The sequence below is a fragment of the Lepidochelys olivacea genome (assembly GCF_965140295.1).
Source record: "Lepidochelys olivacea isolate rLepOli2 genome assembly, chromosome: 6".
Taxonomy (NCBI): Eukaryota; Metazoa; Chordata; order Testudines; family Cheloniidae; genus Lepidochelys; species Lepidochelys olivacea.
This window is the reverse complement of record NC_140416.1, coordinates 79,241,955-79,260,170: the sequence shown is the minus strand read 5'-3', so window position 1 is coordinate 79,260,170 and position 18,216 is coordinate 79,241,955. Positions and strand designations below refer to the sequence as shown.

The window sequence follows — 18,216 nt, the reverse complement described above, 5'->3', positions numbered from 1 at the left end:
TTTTAAGGTCATAACATGCCACATTGCCGAACTTCCATAATTAATTAACCTTAAAAGAAAACACATTCTTTCTTTTAAAAATTATATTCAAAATACTTAAACGTTTCTAACCCACACTAAATACCTGATGGCCCATATAGTGACCGTAATTAAAAATATATTCAAAATCCCTTGCTTGCTATCCAAATACCTAGATTCATGGGCAAAATTTTGCAGTGACATATGTGGTGGTGTAAATTACACATCAAGTGTAAATTGTAGTCATGAAAACAAATGTAACTGGTAAATTAATGTAATATCAATTGATTAACACTGAGCTTGTATGCTGCCTGCAGTAAATTCATCCTGATCATTGTTGTGTCAGCTTACACTGGGGCTGAATTTGAATTGAGCAGTGTTTTGAATGGTGTGGCATAAGAAAGTAGGAGAGAGAGGAAGCCTGCTTTATCTTACACCTTCCAATTAGTAACTTCTCAGGCTATAGTCTCCTCACTTCTACCTCCCATACCTATAAATTATACTCATTGCGCACCAGTTGCCAGGCTAGTGCAAGTTGTTCTACTTTTAAGAGCACCTTTCGATCCTTATCATCACTATTGAATTTGTCCCAGAGATTTCATGAAAGTTACAGCCACTTACTCCAAGCTATATTTGACCTGAAGTCTTTTAATGACATTCTGTTGGTGTGTTTTGAGAATTGTCAGGAATATCTATAATTCAGATGGCAGCCAAAGGTTACAACTGAAAAATATAGTTCCTTTCTAAAATATGTTTCCTTGTCATCTTGATTAGTGGTCTTCTAGCTTACCTGTGAATGGCAGCTCCACAGATGCTGGAAAGGGAGGCATAAACTACATTCCCAAAGACATAGAACTGCCATAGCGGGCAGTCTGCTGGACAGAGGACATCTGCGCTCTCCTTTCTGAGATCAACTCCCCTTGTAAGGCATGTGATGGTAGTGGGGGCTAAAGAGGAAAAGAAAAATTTGAGCTCTGAGGCTTGAACAGCCTATTGAAATGAATCTGGAGGATCATTTTAAATCTACCCACCGTATCTCAGCTTAAAGCACACATTTTAATTTCAAATTAAGCTACAGCATTGTTTTGTACTGCAGTCTGGCTTTAAGGATTTGCTCACAGCATATTTCATGGGCAATGACAAGAAAGATTACACACGCTTGTTTCACAGTCATGTTGGAAAAAGAACCAACAAGAAATGATTGCAAGCACTGAACTACATTCAGCAGAGGACAACACAGATGATGGTGGAAAGCTGGTGGGCATTGGAGGAGAAAGGCAACAGCAGTTCAAAGCAGCAGCGGCAGCAGCTTTCTCTATTACTGCTGCTCAGAGCCAGTGAATCTTAAAAGTGGCCAGCACTGTCCGTGAAAGGAAGGGGGTCAGGAATGTGTTGACTCAGATCATCCCCTGGACAGCTCCACCAACAGAGCTCCTAAGAAGCTCTCAGCAGAAGCTGAAGCCACCATCCAAGATGGAATTTATAAGAGAAGGTGACAATGGTACCATCTTCACTTCACTTCAATCCCAGTAAGACTATCACAAAAATTGAGGCCAGTGCAGTGAGGTTAGATATTCATCTGTCTGCCCCAGCAAGAGTGAATTAGGTCTATTATTGCAATACTACCTATTTCTAGGACATGTAAACCACTGCCATGGAGAGTATAAGAGAGACAAGGTGGGTGAGGTAATATATTTTAATGGACCAACTTCTGTTTGTGGAAGGTACAAGCTTTTGAGCTTCACAGAGCTTGTCTTCATTAGGGTGACCAGATAGTAAGTGTGAAAAAATCGGGATGGGGGTAATTGGCACCTATATAAGAAAAAGCTCCAACTATCGGGACTGTCCCTATAAAATGGGGACTTTTGGTCACCCTAGTCTTCATGGACAGTATAGAAAGCTTAGTGCAAGTAACTGAAGCTGCTTTTAGTCAGTCGCTTAAAAAAAATGTCATCCTTAATGATGAAGGACTCAGTGAAAACAAGTCAACCATGTGGCCAATAGACATGGATAAAATGTAACTTGGCAAAGTGAAAACTTCATGTTTGTCTTTGGCTGGGATTTTGAAAAGCACCTCAGTGAGTCACATGCCTTTGTCCCATGGGAAGTTGCTGTCTCTTACTTCTTCTTTTTCTATTGTTAGCTCAGGCATATTATTCTCTCTTTTTAGCAACAATCACTATTTAACAGACAGTACATTACATTTTGTATAGTAGTTAAAATATACCATAAACCATCATTAAGATTAGCATTTACAAGACACTTTACTTAAATATTTAAATAATAAATAAAGTTGAAAGGAAATCACAACATCCAATATACTACTTCAGTTACTGTAGACAGTTCCCTGCATCAAATATATTCCCACTCTTGGAGATTCCCAAATACAGCTGTGCATATCACAAGTACCTAAAGCTATTTTCCAGAAAGGCTTTCTATTATGTAAGTATACTAAAGGAAAGCCAAGTTATTTTACAAGATATTTCGACATAAAGGAAATGGATAGTCAAATGACTTAACTGGATGTAGGGCGTCTGGTTGAGGCAGTATGCCATATTAGCACTTCTCTTTTATCTCCATCAATGTCTATACATTTTATTTTTTTATTAAAAACCAAAATTATTACTTGGTAAATTCTTGAACTGGTGAAGACATTTTTCAAATATGAACCTATGTCATAATTCATCTTCAGAGATAGAACCAATACTTCTGAAATGTGTGAACTGCTCTATTTCTCTCAATATGCTGTATTATGTTAATTCTGAAGTATAATGATGGTTACATAAGGGGCAAGTTTTCAAAACTGAAAATCTGAAAGCCTTGCATGTACACTGTATGAACAATTACTGTGAATGGCAATTAGTCATACAATGACTTGAGATGACTTATCATAGGCAAATATACACATGGTAACGGCACACAAATGTAGGGTCACTCCTGTGCACACATTTTTGCATGAGAACTTGGTACTAAATGTGCAACATCATTAACTATTCTATCCCCAGTCAATGTAGCACATCCAACTAGTGTGCGAGCGTGGCAAATTTGGGATTTTTTTCAAGGCTAACATCGCTTCTGCCTCACAATCTGACCCCTGACTCAATACCGTCAGTGACCTTCTAAGAACAAATCTTGCCCCTGACGTCTTCGCAACAGATTTTTTTCTTCTCTTTTAACTACTGTATCATCAGCTATTCAGCCTATAGGCCTAAAATGTAGAAATTCTACCAGCATGAAGACAAAAACATCTTAATTGGATCTGAATAGATTTCAAGGCCAGAGAGGCTATTGTGGTCATGTAGTCTGACCTCCTGTAGGCCATTGAACTTGCCCAGTAACTTCCTAGAGCGTATAAAATAGTTCTTCACCAACTTCACATACCCAGGGCTGCAGATGTTTTGGGGGATCTGGGACTAACTCTGTAACTGAGGCCCCCTCACCCTTAGAGGAGGCCCGGGTTGGGAGTCGGGGGTCCACCCTGCAGCAGCAGCAGCAGCTTGATTCATGTTCTGAGGGACTCTACTCTGAGCGTTGTGACCTGGCCATCATGACAGAGGGGCTGCTGGGCCAAATTTCAGTGAGTGTTGCTGTGACCTGGTGCACCAGGTTGCAACACTACTCACTTTTGGGGCCCTCTCAAATAGGAGGTCCTGGGGCAAACTCCCCCTTCTCCTCCTCTGGGACGACCCTGCCCATATCACTCATACTTGCAGCAGAGATCACATGTGACACTATCACTAAAAGTGTTTTACCTTGGGATCACAGCAAACAATTCTGTTTTTCATTATCATATTGAACATAATGTATGGCAGTGAGACCAACCAAAAAGTCACATTTTATCTCATTTACTATTTTATAAATGTGTTCTAGATTTTTATCAATGCACTTGCCAGTAAGGGCCTTATTTTCAAAATAGCAGAAGTGGTAGGAACAGAAATGCAGGAGTTGTGAGACAACTTTCTGAATATTTCTGTGTGCAAATACCAAATTATACATTTAATCACAGTAATTGTGTGTACCAGATAGGCATACAATTGTGCACGTGGTTTTGCAGATGAGCCTTGGCATCTGATATTTTGAAAATTAAACGCATAATATGAGAGATTTAAAATGGGAGGAAAGGAGTGAAATGAGGAACTCTAAGCTTTGTGAAATTGTTTAAAAAACACTTTTCTGTTTGGATAGTTGGACAGGGACTTTTAAAATTTGTGTCTTATACAGAACTAAGCAAATTGTTAGTGCACCCATTCTCTGGAAGTGACAGCCACAGCGCTTAAATTCTGAACTACACTCTGGGTACTACTTGCTTTCAGATATAATACTTACATTGGGTCAGAGCCTAAGCCACAGGGTATTATTATTCAGAAAGATCATGCCACATGCCTCAAAAATATTTCCAGTAAGTAAGGCAATTGTACTTGAACAAACAAGTTACGTTTCATCCAGACTGGGTTTTTTTTTAATGTAAATAGTTTTATATGATTTTCAGATTAAAAAGTAGCAGGTCCAAAAATCTTACTAAATATTTCCATGAAAACAAATGGCTAAAATAAAATCAAGAGCATACTGGCAATGAGGGTATAACTCCTCTTCTATAAATTATGTAAGGAAGTGTCTTCAGGCTAAGAGATTCCCCCTTTTTTGTTACAGTCACGACAATACTCCTACCCAATCCCATTAGTATCAATAGGAACCGTGTACACTTCCAAGAGCAGATGAGGCAGGGGGCATGGTATAATGGTTTAAGTACAAGTCTGGAAGTCCAAAGCTCTATTCCCATTTCCCTTGCTGACTGGATAATAAATCATGGGATTACCTGATTGTCAGAGGTGCTGAGCAATACATCCCCAGCTCCCACTGAAATGAAGTATCTTTGAAATTCAGGCCATTAACTTCTCATTCTCAGTTTCTACATCTATAAAATGGGGACAAATACTTACCAAGCTCAAAGGAGTGTTGTGGGGATTAAGTAGTTAGAGTCTATAAGTAACTCTGAACCCATAAGGTGCTTATAAATATCCTCTGTATTATCATTAAATAGGGTTCCCACAGTCTCCCTTCCCCAATGATCTTACTTATGTAAAGATGCCACTGTACCCATCATTACAAGCAAGCAACCTAAAGATCCTTTCCTCTGACTACCATATAGTCTACTCTCTGCTTCGTACCAGCCCATTGTGTGCAAGGCTGTAGAGCTAGTCTGTCCCTGTGGTAAGAGAAACAGATTTTCCTTTTGCTTCAAATTTGTTATTTTAAGCTCATCTCAGGGAATTAGTGACATCATCTTATTGGTTTAATCTTCATAAATTCATGGCTATGTAACAGGGCCTGTTGCCACAATGTTGATGTATCCTGACAGTCCCTTGCCTGGCTTTCCTCTTTCATTTGTCATGTGCCTTCATAATCTATGGAAAATTCAGAACTCTGATTTTAATTGACTTTCTGAAATTCACATTACTCATATTTGCAAGCAGTTAAACTGGCTCCCGGTGCACTTACTAATTCAGGAACCTCGTATTCAACCCAAATAGTGCGGTGTACACTTGGTATCTCTAAGAGATACCTCTCCACAGACTGCTGTGCAGCTACAGAGCCACTGCACAGGGTATCTCAGCTCTGGTGGCTGAGATAACATGCCACACCCCCACACGTGCATCACAGTTGTGGTTTCTGGGAACAGAAGAAGGGCCAAAGAGTCAAGAGCCTCTGGTTCCCCCCCAATCTCTCTCTCAGCCGCATGGTAGTATGCATTTCTTGCATAGCCCTTCCCCCAAACAATCCAACTCCTTTCCTAGTTCAGCAGAACTATATCAGTTCTGCTTCCAGGAAGAACTCTGCAGCCACAGACACAGGAGCTGGATTTGATTCATACTCTCACCCTCTCCATATTTGTATGGTCTAATAAGTTTTCCTCTACTTTTAAATGTTCATTTGTAGACCTCCACCAGTCTCCCCATGTTACAGTTAATATTACTGTTATGTTTGTAGTGTTCTTCTCCAGTACAGCAATTTGGTATTTGCATAATTAATAATAATTTAGAAATTAATAATCATTTTGGCTTGATGCTAAACTTTTTACCTTCTTAAGTACACATCCAAATTCAGCACGGAGGATAAAGCCTGTTCAATGCATTAAAACATTTGAAACATAGAGAGGTCATTTTAAATATTCAGTGGTTTGACTTACCTGTGCCTAGCTTAATTGCAAATAACAGATGTGGTAGATAATTATTTTCATTAGCATTTGTTACCCATAAGTTACACCCCTTAGTATTTTTCACTTGATCCTCATTCTATTTCTGAATTAACTTGATAGAACTTTCCCTTAATTTCATGAAAATATTTTGTGATGGGAATTTGAAAACCTAGACTCTAAATCTAAGTATGTTGCAAGAGAAAAGCTTATCTTGTAATTTATCATTACAGACCCATTCCTGCCCATTCTAAACTCCCATAGACTCTCAGTGGTGTTTGGCGTGCACCGTGAATGAAGGATTGGGCTTTAAAAACGCCAAGAAAATGATCACACTCCCACTCTATCGTGGCTTACACACACTCTCTATACTTCACAGAAACACAACACCTCAGAATATCATGTAGAGACACATTGTATTTCTTCCTGATTTAAACATGATTTAATGGAGGAAGTTCCATGTAGAAAGATAAGGATGGATGTCTTGCTTCAATGCTGGGCCTACAAAAGACAAGGGAGAACCTATTACAAAGGCGTTGAAGTCTGTCTTCTCTCCTATGACATCCATCAAATAACCACGCCATAGGTTTCAACATTTTGTGACCCCAGGACCTCTTAATGCCAACTGGCAAGGGAATGCAGAAGGGTTACAGGAATCTCCTGATTCTGGTATGTGCATTCTGGTTCACCAAAGAATGCCATGTGAGGTCTCAAACGAAAGCAAGTGTCACACCCAACATCAACGTCATTGTGAAATGTTTGTACAGATGCTATGTAAAGAATTATGTATATATATATATTAGGGCTGTGAAACTAATAAAAATTAATTGTGTGATTAATCACACAATTAATTGCACTGTTAAACAATAACAGAAGATCATTTATTTAAATATTTTTACATATTTTCTATATTTCAAATATATTGATTTCAATTACAACACACAACACAAAGTGTACAGTACTCACTTTATATTTATTTTTGATTACAAATATTTGTGCTATAAAAAACAGAAGTATTTTTCAATTCACCTCAGACAAGTACTGTAATATAATCTCCTCTTTATCATGAAAGTTGAACTTACAAATGTAGAATTATGTACAAAAAATAACTGCATTCAAAAATAAAACACTGTAAAACTTTAGAATGTACAAGTCCATTCAGTCCTACTTCTTGTTCAGTCAGTCACTCAGACAAGCAAGTTTGTTTACATTTGCAGGAGATAATTCTGCCCGCTTGCTGTTTACAATGTCACCTGAACGTGAGAAAAGGTGTTCACATGGCACTGTTGTAGCCGGCATCGCAAGATATTTACGTGCCAGGTGCGTTAAAGATTCATATGTCCCTTCATGTTTCAACCACCATTCTAGAGGACATGCAGCCATGCTAATGCAGGGTTCTGCTCGATAACGATTCAAAGCAGTGCAGACCGACATATGTTCACTTTCATCATCTGAGTCAGATGTCACCAGCAAAAGGTTGATTTTCTTTTTTGGTGGTTCGGGTTCTGTAGTTTCTACATCAGAGTGTTGCTCTTTTAAGACTTCTGAAAGCATGCTCCATACCTCATCCCTCTCAGATTTTGGAAGGCACTTCAGATTCTTAAACCTTGGGTTGAATGCTGTAGCTATCTTTAGAAATCTCACATTGGTACCTTCTTTGTGTTTTGTCAAATCTGCAGCGAAAGTGTTCTTAAAACGAACAACATGTGCTGGATCATCACTCGAGACTGCTATAATATGAAATATATGGCAGAATGTGGGTAAAACAGAGCAGGAGATATACAATTCTCTTCCAAGGAGTTCGGTCACAAATGTAATTCACACATTATTTTTTTAATGAGCGTCATCAGCACGGAAGCATGCCCTCTGGAATAGTGGCCGAAGCAAGAAAGGGCATATGAATGTGTAGCATATGAATGTGTAGCACGTAAATACCTTGCGATGCTGGCTAAAAAAGTGCCATGCGAAAGCATGTTCTCACAGGTGACGTAAATAAGAAGTGAGCAGAATTATCTCCTGTAAATGTAAACAAACTTGTCTGTCTTAGTGATTGGCTGAACAAGAAGTAGGACTGAGTGGACTTGTAGGCTCTAAAGTTTAACATTGTTTTGTTTTTGAGTGCAGTTATGTAACAAAAAAAATCTACATTTGTAAGCTGCACTTTCACAATAAAGAGATTGCACTAAGGTAGTGTATGAGGTGAACTGAAAAATACTATTTCTTTTCTTTATCATTTTTACAGTGCAAATATTTGTAATAAAAATATGAAGTGTGGACTGTACACTTTGTATTCTGTGTTGTAACTGAAATCAATATATTTGAAAATATAGAAAAACATGCAAAAATATGTAATACATTTTAATTGGCATTGCTTTTTTAACAGTGAGACTAAAACTGTGATTAATCACAATTAATTTTTTTGAGTTAATTGTGAGTTAACTGTGATTGACAGTCCTAATATATTTAGAATATATGTTCTTAAAGTTTGCATCAAGGTGTTAGTCACCAGCAAAGGTGAAAAACAGATGATCTTTTAGACAGGAAATGTTTATCCATCTATCTGTTTACATGTGGACTGAGTATTGTTTCATTCAGAACTGGTCCCCTATCACCAGTCTGAAATTAATACAAATGAAGGATGTAAAAAAGAACGGCCAGAAAGGGAAACACAGTGGAGAGAGAGAACTTTAACTTGAGGTCCATACAGGAGGTTTGTTTGAGTATATTGGGTGGGGCAGAGCCTGAACAGACACCCTCCCCTGAGGAAGAAAAAGGACAGCACTTTTGTTTCATAAATGAGGGGTTTAGGCCAGGCTTGGTTTAAAATGCTGTAGAATTTAGGGTGAGTTAAGTTTCTTTAGATAAAAGAGTAACTTGCTAGTTTAGTCTCTAGAAAGTGAGTTATTTTGTTTTTTTATATATGTTTTATACCATTTGTCTCCAAAATTCTTATTCGCTATTATTTGAATCTCTAATCTTTGACAATAAATGTTTTACTGTTTTCACTATAAATATATCTAGGTGCAGTGGTGCTAAGCAAAGTGCTGTCCTGAGTTACAAGATGGTGTACACTGTTCCTTTGGGAACAGGAGACCTGGTAATCCTGTGAGTGTTCAGTGGAAAAGGGGCTGGACACTGCAGGAACACTGAGTATTCGGGCATGGGTCTGTGCCTGAACAGAGGGAGTGAGGCCTGCAGGGGTCTGGAAGGCAGTACTTTTGCTGCTAGAGGCCACTGGTGTCAGAGAACTGACCCACAGCAGGCACAGACATAGCTGTTTCATGCTAAGGGCAGGCAGTCGTGAGATGCCTGGATACCCCTAGGATGCTTCACACATTCCATAGCTCTTGTACATGAAATTGCAAGCCCATTAGCAAGAATTTTTAATGAATCTCTAAACTCAGGGGTTGTACCGTATGACTGGAGAATTGCTAACATAGTTCCTATTTTTAAGAAAGGAAAAAAAAGTGATCCAGGTAACTACAGGCCTGTTAGTTTGATATCTGTAGTATGCAAGGTTCTTGGAAAAAAGTTTGAAGGAGAAAGTAGTTAAGGACATTGAGGTCAATGGTAGTTGGGACAAAATACAACATAGTTTTACAAAAGGTAGATCATGCCAAACCAACCTGATCTCCTTCTTTGAGAAAGTAACAGATTTTTTTAGACAAAGGAAATGCAGTGGATCTAATTTACCTTGATTTTAGTAAGGCGTTTGATACGGTGCCACATGCAGAATTATTAGTTAAATTGGAAAAGATGGGGATATTAAAATTGAATATGAAAATTATGAAAGGTGGATAAGGAACTGGTTAAAGGGGAGACTACAGCGGGTCATACTGAAAGGTGAACTGTCAGGCTAGAGGGAGGTTACCAGTGGAGTTCCTCAGGGATCAGTTTTGGGACCAATCTTATTTAATCTCTTTATTACTGACCTCAGCACAAAAAGTGGGAATGCGCTAATAAAGTTTGCAGACGAAACAAAGCTGGGAGGTATTGCCAATTCAGAGAAGGACTGGGATATCATACAGGAAGATCTGGATGACCTTGTAAACTGGAGTAATAGTAATAGGATGAAATTTAATAGTGAGAAGTGTACAGTCATGCATTTAGGGATGAATAAGAATTTTAGTTATAAGCTGGGGACGCATCAATTGGAAGTAACAGAGGAGGAGAAGGACCTAGGAGTATTGGATGACCACAGGATGACTATGAGCCGCCAATGTGATATGGTTGTGAAAAAAGCTAATGCGGTCTTGGGATGCATCAGACAAGGTATTTCCAGTAAAGATAAGGAGTGTTAGTACCGTTATACAAGGCACTGGTGAGACCTCACCTGGAATACTGTGTGAAGTTTCTGGTCTCCCATGTTTAAGAAGGATGAATTCATACTGGAACAGGTACAGAGAAGGGCTACTAGGATGATCCGAGGAATGGAAACCCTGTCTTACAAAAGAAGACTCAGGGAGCTTGGCTTGTTTAGCCTAACAAAAGAAGGCTGAAGGGAGATATGATTGCTCTCTATAAATATATCAGAGGGATAAATACAAGGGAGGGAGAGGAATTATTTAAGCTCAGTACCAATGTGGACACAAGAACAAATGGGTATAAACTGGCCATCAGGAAGTTTAGACTTGAAATTAGACGAAGGTTTCTAACCATCAGAGGAGTGAAGTTCTGGAACAGCCTTCCAAGGGAAGCAGTGGGGGCAATAGATCTATCTGGTTTCAAGATTAAGCTCGATAAGTTTATGGAGGAGATGGTATGATGGGATAACATGATTTTGGCAATTAATTGATCTGTAAATATTCATGGTAAATAGGCCCAATGACCTGTGATGGGATGTTAGATGGGGTGGGATCTGAATTACCACAGAGAATTCTTTCCTGGGTGTCTGGCTGGTGAATCTTGCCCACGTGCTCAGGGTTCAGCTGATCGCCATATTTGGGGTCAGGAAGGAATTTTCCTCCAGGGCAGATTGGCAGAGGCCTTGGGGATTTTTTGCCTTCCCCTGAAGCGTGGGACACAGGTCACTTGCTGGAGGATTCTCTGCACCTCGAAGTCTTTAAAGCATGATTTGAGGACTTCAATAGCTCAGACATAGGTGAGAGGTTTATTGCAGAAGTGGGTGGGTAAGATTCTGTGGCCTGCATTATGCAGGAGGTCAGACTAGATGATCATAATGGTCCCTTCTGACATTAAAGTCTATGAGTTTCTTCTATCCAATACTTTCCTAAATTACCATCTTTTCACTATACAGTTCTGCTACTTATTAGTGCAAAAAATGAACAACTTTCACACAGTTTTCGAGCAAGAGTCACTAAACATTTAAAGGGAGTCTTATCAAGGTAAAAGCCACAACCAAATGTTGGGCTATGTTGCCCTGTGTTACTTGGGTATAGGAGAGAGCAGAATCTGTCCCAATATATTTAAAGAACAGTTTCATTGTAAACTATTATAAAGCCAGGGATTATAAAGAGTAAAATAGCTTTGAGTCATGTCACTGCTTATGCTGTTTTTTTTCCTTTTGACATTTTTCTACTGCTTGGACAGTGAAACTGAAGTATTCACTTTCCTTTTCTGCCTTGAGCCTTCAAACAAGCATGTGTTTAAATTACACAGATAAATAGTCCCACCGGTTTTGTCTATACTGGGAAAATGCATCATGTTGGAAAATGTGTTAACTAACAGGTTTATACTAATACAACGTTAAACCCAATTTTGCCCTGAGCACAGACAAGGATAACTGGGTTTAAAAATGTGTTAGATGGTCATGGCTATGTTGGCTGGATTTTGTTTTGACATTTCATTTATACTGTTTTTTGTTTCCTTTTGAACAGTCTAGGGTTAACGAAGACCAGCTAACAAATTATCAACACACACAGGTGTTTCTAGGATTGGGCAGATACGGTCAGTTCCATTTGTGGCCTCTCGAGCCTAATCCAGCTCCTATTGAAGTAATCTGAAATATTCCTATGGATTTAAATGGGAGTAGGATCAAAAGTAAACATTTTTGAAAGCACTTAAGTGATTTGGGAGTCTAAATCACTTTGACTTTCAGTGAGACTTAGGTTCTTAAGTCACTTTTGAAAATGGGATGTAGGTGGTTTTGAAAATGTTGCCCCAAACTTCTGATGCGCTAATGTCATGTTGTTGAGTGAGTGTGGGTGGGGAAATATTTTTTAAATTTATTTTCATTTTTTTAAATGAATGCAAATTTCTTATGGAAAGCCATTTAAAGAAAACCTAAGGGCATAAATTAAATTGCCAGTGTCCCTTTAATATCTCTTTAGTTGCTTTGACAGATACCTTTAATTTACAGGACTTTATCCTAGTTAGGAAGGATCCTAAAGAGTTCTTCTATTGTTCCCTGCCAGTGTCACAAGCTATTCCCTCTCTTTAAATGTACCTGCAAAAGAAATGGGCAAAATTGATCCTGGTTTAGTTTCTGCATTGCTGCCTAGTTAGGAGGTCCTCAGTAAAGATTTGTGTCTAGCAATTGGACATCAGGCCATCATACTAACATTAAAGAGTTTGCCAAAAGTTAAAACAAATAAACAAAAATAGCAAATGAAATTCTTGTATTATACATACAAATTTGAAGTCACTCACCATTTGGGGTCAGGACAGAGTTCTGCTTTCAGGAATTCATTGCTGGACAGGAGGGATTCATGCTCCTTTCTTTTGCTCTCGCTTCTCTCCCATTGATGGAGGGAATGGAGAGAGTTTCATTTGGCAACATGGTCCCCAAGACCGTGGTTGCACTCCTTAGTTGCTCAACTGATTTGCCTTCTTTAGTTTTTCTACTGCCATGTGTCCACTTGGGTGTGACTCTGGCTTCATGGAGTCACCGTTCTCCCAACAGTGGAGTTGCACTCATCCGTGACACTTGTCAATATGCCACCCACGGTGTGTTGGGCACTTTCTGTATGTCTTTTCCTTTCCAGGGTAAAATCATGGCAGAACAGACTTAAAGTGCTTGCACTGATTCTTATAGTCATAACATGTTTGGGGGTTCTCTGATGTCAAATTCTTTTTAAGCTCTGTGAGTGTTTCTTACTCTCTCATATCCATACACGACTACATTTACCGTTTAATTTGTTACACTATAGAGAAGTTTGATACCTTTGCCTTCTGAAAGTTTTTGAACCTATCCTGTACTGATTTTTTTTTTTTAGAAAAAACTGGAAATACCAACCCTCTCCATCTCCTTCTATGCTTCTCACTTTTAAAAGACAAGTCTTGTCATATAGCTACAAACCTATGTTCTCCCCTCAAAGAATTATGTCAAAATAATATGGAACCAACGAAACAAATGTACGTTCTATACAACACTGCTTAATCATTTTACTTTTTGATGTATGCTATCTCCCATGTTTGATCTGTTTAGTTTATTAGCTTTTTGGACCAGGTATCTTGTCTGTTAAACACGTAGCACACTATTGGTACCAAATAATGAAAATAAAATACCAATATTTTTCTTGTGCAGCACTGTATCTGGATAATCCCATTTGCAAGATGTTTTGTTTATTTTATTTTTTGGCTAGAGGGCAGGAGGATAATGTAAGTTCACAAGGAAGTATTAGTTAACAGTTACCTATCACAAAATTCTGTTTCACAACCCGAGAGAGAGTATGCAGGGAAGGAAAGGTTGGTGCTACGTTCCATCCCCGATGGAAACAGCATTGTTTTCTTCCTTCAATTTATACATGGGGATTTCAGAGCACTTTGAAAATACAGTTTTGAACAGAAATGCTGCTGCAGCCTTAACTGGGGAGCAGCTAGCAATGGCTCAGTAACCTAAGGACAGCATGAAAGGGTAAAGAGAGGCAGCTAGCAGCTAGATTCAGCAAACAAATAGTCTTATGAGCTCTGAGATGTGATCCCATCAATGTGATTGTAGTTTGAATATTTGCGTGTTTAACGGAATCTGCTAATACTATGCAAAAAGCAACCACACATTGGTGCTAGTCTTTATATAAAAGAGAAAAGGCTACTGTGTGTTCAGTCATTTCTTACCTTAGACTCACAGCATAAACAAATTCCCTGTAACCCATACACAAAGAATTATTTCCCTATCACAGTTAAAGTAAGACATTTTCAGGTGAGATAGAAAAGGATACTACACTCGCAAGATATGCTTCTTTTGTACTTGGTTTAAGTTGCACTCGGTGTGTGACTATTAAAGCGGCTCCCGAGATGGTTGAACGCGCCACTATTAGACGCTTTAAACAAAGCTAAATACAAAAATTACTGTTCACTTGGAAAAACCAAGCACCCATTTATATTTAGCAGTTGCTGAGCTCCCTTTAGTGAAGCCCTACGCTGGAAATATACGTCCGGGGTTGCATAGGGAGATGATTGCTAATGGGTCGAACTGGCTCAGCCCTGCAGAGACCCTCTTTAGAGGCCCCATCAGTTGGAGACCCATGAAGGGTCCTATGTAAAAAACGGAGTCTTTGAGAAATAACGGAGAAGATCAACTCACCCGCGCCGTCGCTTGCCCGCACCGGGCTGGCCAGCAGGAAGCCACCTGTAATCAGAGACACAGCGGGGTTCAGGGGCGGCCCCCGGGCCGAGCACTGTAACCGGGTGCAGGGCGCGCCTGGCCGGGGGGTTCGGAGCGGGTGGCCGCGCGGGGAGGCGGGGCGCGGCGCCCGGGGGAAGGCGAAGGCGCTACCCACCTAGCAGCATCAGCACGGGAGCCATGGCGGCCGCGCACAGGGGCACCTGGGGAGAGGGAAGAGAACTTCAGCGCAAGGCTCGGCAGCGGCAGGGTTAACAAGGCGCCCCCTCCCGCCGGCGGCCCGCTGTGTGGTCAGCAGGAGCCAGGGGCGTCGGTGGCCAAGCCGCGGGGGTGTCGCTGGCGCCGGGCCGGCAGGTGGAGGGGCGGCACCGGGGGCACCTGCGCGGGGCTCGCGTGGGGAGGGCGGGCTCTCCTGCGCCCGGGCACGGACCCCTGGGGCCCAGCCCCGGGAGCTCCCGGCGGGGCCCAAGGCAGAGCCTGGGGCGGGGCGGTGGAGCCGGGGGAAGACAACCCACCCCCGGGGAGCTGCAGCGCGGGGCCTGGCTGGCGGCGCTGCTGCTGCGGCTGGTGCCTGTGACAGCGCCGCGAGCCCCGCGCGCGCTTTAAACCCTTCCGCGAGCGCGTGAGCACTGGGCAGGCCCGCGCTGCCTGGGTGGCCTGGGCGGGCGACCCTGCGGGGAGGGAGCGAGCGCCAGGCTGGCGGCCTCGCTGCTAAATTGCCAGAGGGCAGCAGCAAGCAGATGCGCGGGGCGCCGCCAGGATTCCCAGGCACCCGTGTAAACCCGGCCGCCTGTGGAGTGACTCCGGAGTCACACCGGGACAAGTGAGACCCACCGGAACTTGGCCCCGGGAGCTCTGCTCTGCACCCAGAGGGTCGATGGACACACAGGCAAACAGCCCTGCCGCCCATCCGGGCCAAACCTTGGGGGATCGGGTACAAGTTCACAGACAGTCCCTTACCGTCTGGTGGACTAGCGCAGTGAGCTGCACCTTGTGCAAGGACAGCTCATTGCCGGGCAGGAGGGAGCTCGCCTCCCCTTCTCTCCCGTTGATGGAAGGGATGGACATTTTCCTTTGGGCACAGGAGTCTCCAAGACAAAGCCGTTGGGTTACTCAGCTGATTCCCATCCTGTAGTTTTTCCGTTGCCATGTGCCCACTTGGGTGTGACTCTGGCTCCGTGGAGTCACCGTTCTCCCATCAGCAGAGTTCCACTCATGCCTGACACTTAGCAATACGCAGCCCACAGCCTGTTGGGCATTTTCTGCAGGTCTCTTCCCTTCCAGGGCAAAATCCTGGCAGAACAGGCTTAAAGTGTTTGAATTGATTCTTGTAGTCAGACCAGGTTCGGAGCTCTGCAGATGTAAAATTCTTTAATAGTCTGTGAGTGAATTGGAATCACAACACACACACACAGTCTACTGACCCTTTTCAGTTTGTTACACTGTAGAGATACCTTTGCCCTCTGCAACAGCCTCTCAAGCCTCTGTCTGTATGATTTTTAAAGGTTTAGGGGAGCTGTTGTTCCTTTTCCTTACACGTCATTTTATCTGGTTATTTAGATGTTCCAGGTAAATCTTTGGTAACATAACGTTTTAAGCAAATGTCAGTCGGCTGGGCTTTCGGTTACCTTGTCACATTTTGTTCCGAATAGGAGATATCTTAGGTGGATAAACAAATGACGGGGGCTCTTTGTCTTTTCATAGGAAAATGGCACGTTTTTTTCCTCGCTCTTTGCACAATCATTGATCCAAACTGCAAACCCTGTATATAATGGAAATAATTTCAAGCGGGGGGCGGGGGGTGCAGCAGCATCCCTAGGTCCAGCATCTATATGTACAATAGCAGCGTGGAGGGTGTAGCCTGGCGGAAAATGAACTGCTGTAGCAGGTCTCCTTAAATCCACAAGGCAAAAGCCCCGTCAGGTCTGCAAGGGAGTGGCATTCGCCCGGTTATAAGTGGCCTATTTGCGTTTTTAATAGAATCTGCCACAGATGTCTACTCATGCCAACAAATCCTGTATACCATGCCGCCACATATACTGTATTAATTTGAACCTAATTAGACTAAGTGGTCCCTAAAATTGCTGTTTGCGTTTAGATTTGTTGAAAATCGAATCCGATTTTGGTTTAAATCATTGATATACATCTAGTTACTTCATCCCCACCGATGAGCCGCTATGCTGAACCCAAGCACACATGAACCATGCGTGTTGACTGGATAGTCGTTTCCCCCCACCACTATTGAAAATATGTACAAAACCGTAAATTTTCCTTATAATCTGTTTTGCATTTGTTCTGCTCTGAGTGTTCTTTGTGAAATGCTGATGATGGTTGGGCACCACAGATACTATCGCTGTTTGGGATGATCATATTACTTATATATGGAGGAGTGAATACTAGCCTGTAAGCATATTTTCAGGGATATTTGTACGAGGTTGTTTTTTTGTAATGACTTCAGACACGTTCCTGCTCCTTTAGCGGTTGCTGTCTATAAACACCCATGTGGTTGACTGTTATTAGCGCAATTGTTCCTGGTAAGTGAAATTTAACATTGCACATGTGAGTATTCACAGAAATTAATATAGTAATTGGTTTTCCAGAGCGTTTGTAGCAGCAAATTGATTGTGTTATAACACTTATCCAGTCAGTGAACAGAAATGGCAGCATGGTTCTTTTGTGATAAATCTAATCAACACATATCGAATTTTGGATTCTGAATAACAAATTGCAAAATAATTGAGTTTTGTGAAATAGATTAAATAATTCTGAATAACAAATATATCTGAGAAAACGACAATCTGTTCACTAACATTTTGCAAATAGAAAAAAAGGAAAATGTTATCAGATAAATGATTCATCATTAATTATTTGTTCAACTCTGCTGTCAGTTGTTAAATTGAAATTGTGTGTATTGACTGTCAAAACATGGGACTGTCTCTGCCATCTGCTCTGATCACTCCATAAACATATTTCTGTGTTTCCAAGGTTGCAGTCTGGAATCAGATGGGGGGTGGGAGGAAGAGGCAGTACTCTACAAAGTTCCAACCACAAAATAAGCTCCTCCTATGTGAGTCACCAAAATCAGATACTGCTGACTAGGCTGTGTAATTGTTCAAAATGTGATCATGTGTTCATCTGAGCTCTACTGGGATCCTTGATCTTGGCTTCCCTAGATGAGGCTTCACTATGTCCATGGGCCCCGGTAGGCTCCTTCAGCTTGCATTTTTCTTAATGGGAAGGAGGGAATTGGTGGTATCTCCCAAATTTACCTGTTGAGAGGCCTGCTCAGTAAATTGTGCAGATCTGTGATCCTCCCTATCTGTTCCCACATAAGAAATGAAATATTTAACAATGTTGACATTTACACTATGGTCATCACTGGCCTCTGAGTAAAGTCCTGATTGAGATGATTAAGTCAGTTCACATCTCTCTGAGCAATTATTCCAGAATTTCTGCAGATTCACATAGACACCTGTCCCTT

General features: G+C 41.2%; 1 protein-coding gene across 1 annotated transcript in view; it reads right to left on the bottom strand.

Moving 5' to 3' along the window:
• COCH (cochlin) overlaps window positions 1-15,021 on the bottom strand; it is a 42,624-nt gene extending 27,603 nt beyond the window's left edge. The window contains exons 1-3 of the mRNA XM_084632803.1: window positions 14,893-15,021; window positions 14,697-14,741; window positions 809-965 (exon numbers count right to left, since the gene is read on the bottom strand). Of these exons, the coding sequence (XP_084488929.1) occupies window positions 809-965; window positions 14,697-14,741; window positions 14,893-14,917 (227 nt within the window). The 5' untranslated portion in view covers window positions 14,918-15,021. The remainder of the gene's footprint in view (window positions 1-808; window positions 966-14,696; window positions 14,742-14,892) is intronic.
• Window positions 15,022-18,216: the final 3,195 nt, after the last annotated feature.